Source organism: Mastomys coucha, unplaced genomic scaffold, assembly GCF_008632895.1.
Source record: "Mastomys coucha isolate ucsf_1 unplaced genomic scaffold, UCSF_Mcou_1 pScaffold7, whole genome shotgun sequence".
Classification (NCBI taxonomy): Eukaryota; Metazoa; Chordata; class Mammalia; order Rodentia; family Muridae; genus Mastomys; species Mastomys coucha.
In genome coordinates this window covers 46,679,904-46,682,707 of record NW_022196913.1, presented here as the reverse complement: position 1 = coordinate 46,682,707, position 2,804 = coordinate 46,679,904, and the positions used below count along the sequence as shown (strand labels likewise).

At 40.7% G+C, this 2,804-nt stretch overlaps 1 protein-coding gene across 2 annotated transcripts in view; it reads right to left on the bottom strand.

The window, feature by feature from the left end:
* Positions 1-401: 401 nt before the first annotated feature.
* The window catches only part of Edn1 (endothelin 1), a 6,682-nt gene continuing 4,279 nt past the window's right edge, over positions 402-2,804 (bottom strand). The window contains exons 5-6 of one of the 2 annotated variants that reach the window (XR_004115001.1): positions 1,180-1,629; positions 402-1,124 (exon numbers count right to left, since the gene is read on the bottom strand). Coding sequence is in view for 1 of the 2 variants with exons in the window: in XM_031358476.1 (XP_031214336.1) it covers positions 1,527-1,629 (103 nt within the window). In the remaining variant the exon portion in view is untranslated. Of the gene's footprint in view, positions 1,630-2,804 lie in introns of both variants that reach the window. The other variant, XM_031358476.1, reaches the window with a different exon arrangement.

Here is a 2,804-nt window from a genome sequence, read left to right as displayed (position 1 = left end):
CCTAATGGCCGGAGAAGCAAGGCTAATGAATGGTCTCCCTGGGGATATCTTCAGGTAACAAGAAGCAGAGGCTGCACTCCATGGGGACACAAGACTTAAAGCTTTTATTTTGTGTTTTCTTAACCCAATCCAAAAGCAGGGTTGGTTTTTTGTTAATGTACAAATGCATATTTTATTAAACATCATGTATCTTCTTTCTAATTCTCTATTACCTTCATACCTTATGACCTTCAAGGTCAATTAGCCACAAAAGCATTTTTTAAAGAAATGGATCAAGCTTCCTGTTTAAATCAAGCCAACACCCTGCTTTCTTTCTAAGTTTGACATTCCTAGAGAGCCATTTTTCACCATTCCCCTTCAGGATTATCACTTGGGGTTTCCAGAAATAATTCACAAATCAGTACAGTAGGGAAAAATATTTATTTTCTAAAATCATTACCTTGACAGGCAAAACAAAGCATGTTCTCAATTTCATTCAGAAATATATTTTTTTAAAAAAATACATAGACCAATATGGCCTGCCCAGACATATATTTAACATGGTAAATATAAGGAATAAATTGTTTGAATATAAATATCTATAAAAAAATAAGTACATCAAGATTCAATCTAACCTCTTCCATTAACCAGTTACAATACATACGGGAACATATTTTTACTGCTAGAAAGCACAACCAGGTTTTTAACATGTTCACAAACAACTCTATACCATTGTGTTTCCCAAGATCAAGGGCAGGGGCCGGATTCTGTCATCCTTTTTCTCATAGATCAGAGCTAGCAGATTAGCATGGAAATTTTTCACCTACTTCTGACTCGATTTCTGTGAGGCAAGGATTCAGTATAGGGGATTGGGAACCCGGATAGCGGAGAAGGGAGAGTGTAGGGAGGCAATAATTAAAGGTGAGAATGTGTACAACAGTGCAGAAAGGTGAGGTAGACTCATATTCATGAAACACATCCTAATGTACAGTAGTAACAGTTGCTTTGAGTTTTGCATTTTACAACTTAAAAAAAATAGTCCTTGTCTTTTTTTTTTTTTTTTAAACTCAAGTGTTTGTCCTTCGAGTGTGTTTTCAATTTGTGCATTCCTCAGAAAATTTTTGCATGGACTTTGGAGTTTCTCCCTGAAATGTGCCAGGCGCCTGAGTCAGACAGGAACACTCCCTAAGGACTTTCTACAGAAACTCCGCCCTGCAATGGAATCTCCTGGCTCTCTGGATGATGCCACTCTAGAATGCCATCGTGTCTCTGCTCTCTGGGGGGTCCACGGTCATTCCCAAACAGCAAGAAAAGGCAGAAAAGCACTCGCTACCAGCAGACGCAGATAAAGACAGGCTAGGGAACACCTCAACCTTTCTCGGAATGTTTGGAACAAGGATACTGGTCTTCTGCCAGTCTGATTAAGAAACTGTAGAAGCCAGACAGATGTTCTTGCTAAGATCCCAGCCAGCATGGAGAGTGCAGAGTTGGCCATGGGGCTCGTGCTATATAAGGGATGGCTTCCAAAACACCAGGGAGCTCTGTAGTCAATGAGCTCGGTTGTGCATCAACTTCTGGTCTCTATAGAGCTCAGCTTTCAACTTTGCAACACGAAAAGATGTCTTGATGCTGTTGCTGATGGCCTCCAACCTATTAAAACAAGACAAGATGAAATAGATGTTATTTAAATATACACTCACAGAGAGGGAAACAAATCATGACTTGGCTAAAGAAATGTCTAAAATTAGAATTTGGTACCAACACACTAAGTCTTAAGTTCTTAGCCTTTTACGCCAGTTGTGGCGATGTAGTGCCCTTTGATAAATCCTCAAGCAGTGTCTATGACTAGTGTGAATAAGCATAAACTCTGTTGTTTATGCTTAGTGCTGCAGAGGGAAGCCTATGAGCATGTCTATGGGAGTTAAGCACCAAATGCTATGCTTAAGCAGCTTCGTCCTACCCTCTGCCTCTGCATTCTACCCTCTGGCACACTGGCACCTACTAAATCACATAAGGCATGGAAACTAACAGGTAGATGGAGAGAAAATTAGGGAACCTACAAGGAGACCTGAGCAAGTCCTCAGTGACAGTTTAAAGAGTTGTACAATTTCTGTGTGTGTGTGTGTGTGTGTGTGTGTGTGTGTGTGTGTGTGTGTGCAGGAGGAGCACATAAAGAACTGGAGCATCAATTATCAATTTAGTGGTTAATAGAAGACAAAGTAGCAAAAAGGTATTGATCCTCAGGTCAGCTCAACAATTGTGACCTGGCAGAGAGAAAATCCAAGGTGGCAGGTGTGAAGGAAGCTAAGCGTGGCTGTCCCCACACAGGAGAAGTAACCAACTCAGCAGTCCTTCCCCACAGTCACACTGGGCTCAGAACACTTTGGTCCCAGAATGCCTTGACCCTGGATTTCTTGGAGACACTTCTAGAGATAGGAGTGAACCTATGATAGGTCTGAACAAGAGTGCTTTAACCACCCCCACTTTCTCAGTTTCAAAAAGTTTAGACTTTGGAAAGATCATCAAAAAGCTGCTTGTAGCCACCCTGTGGGGTTGCCCAATCCAGCCTGTGCCACAGGAAGCAGGCGAAGTGACACCTAGCTCTTTAAATTTCCAATTTTCAACAACAGTAATGGAATAAACCTGAAAAACAGCATGTTCTAAATCTCATCAACCTTACCTAATGGCTTTGTTTCCCTTTGGCCATTTGAATAACTACTACTTTTTGAGTAACATATATAACTATTTTAAGTGTCTTTTCCTCAACATGATGTTTAGTTTCTCAAGGCAAGCAGAAAAATAAAAGATTCAGAAGAGAAAAGACT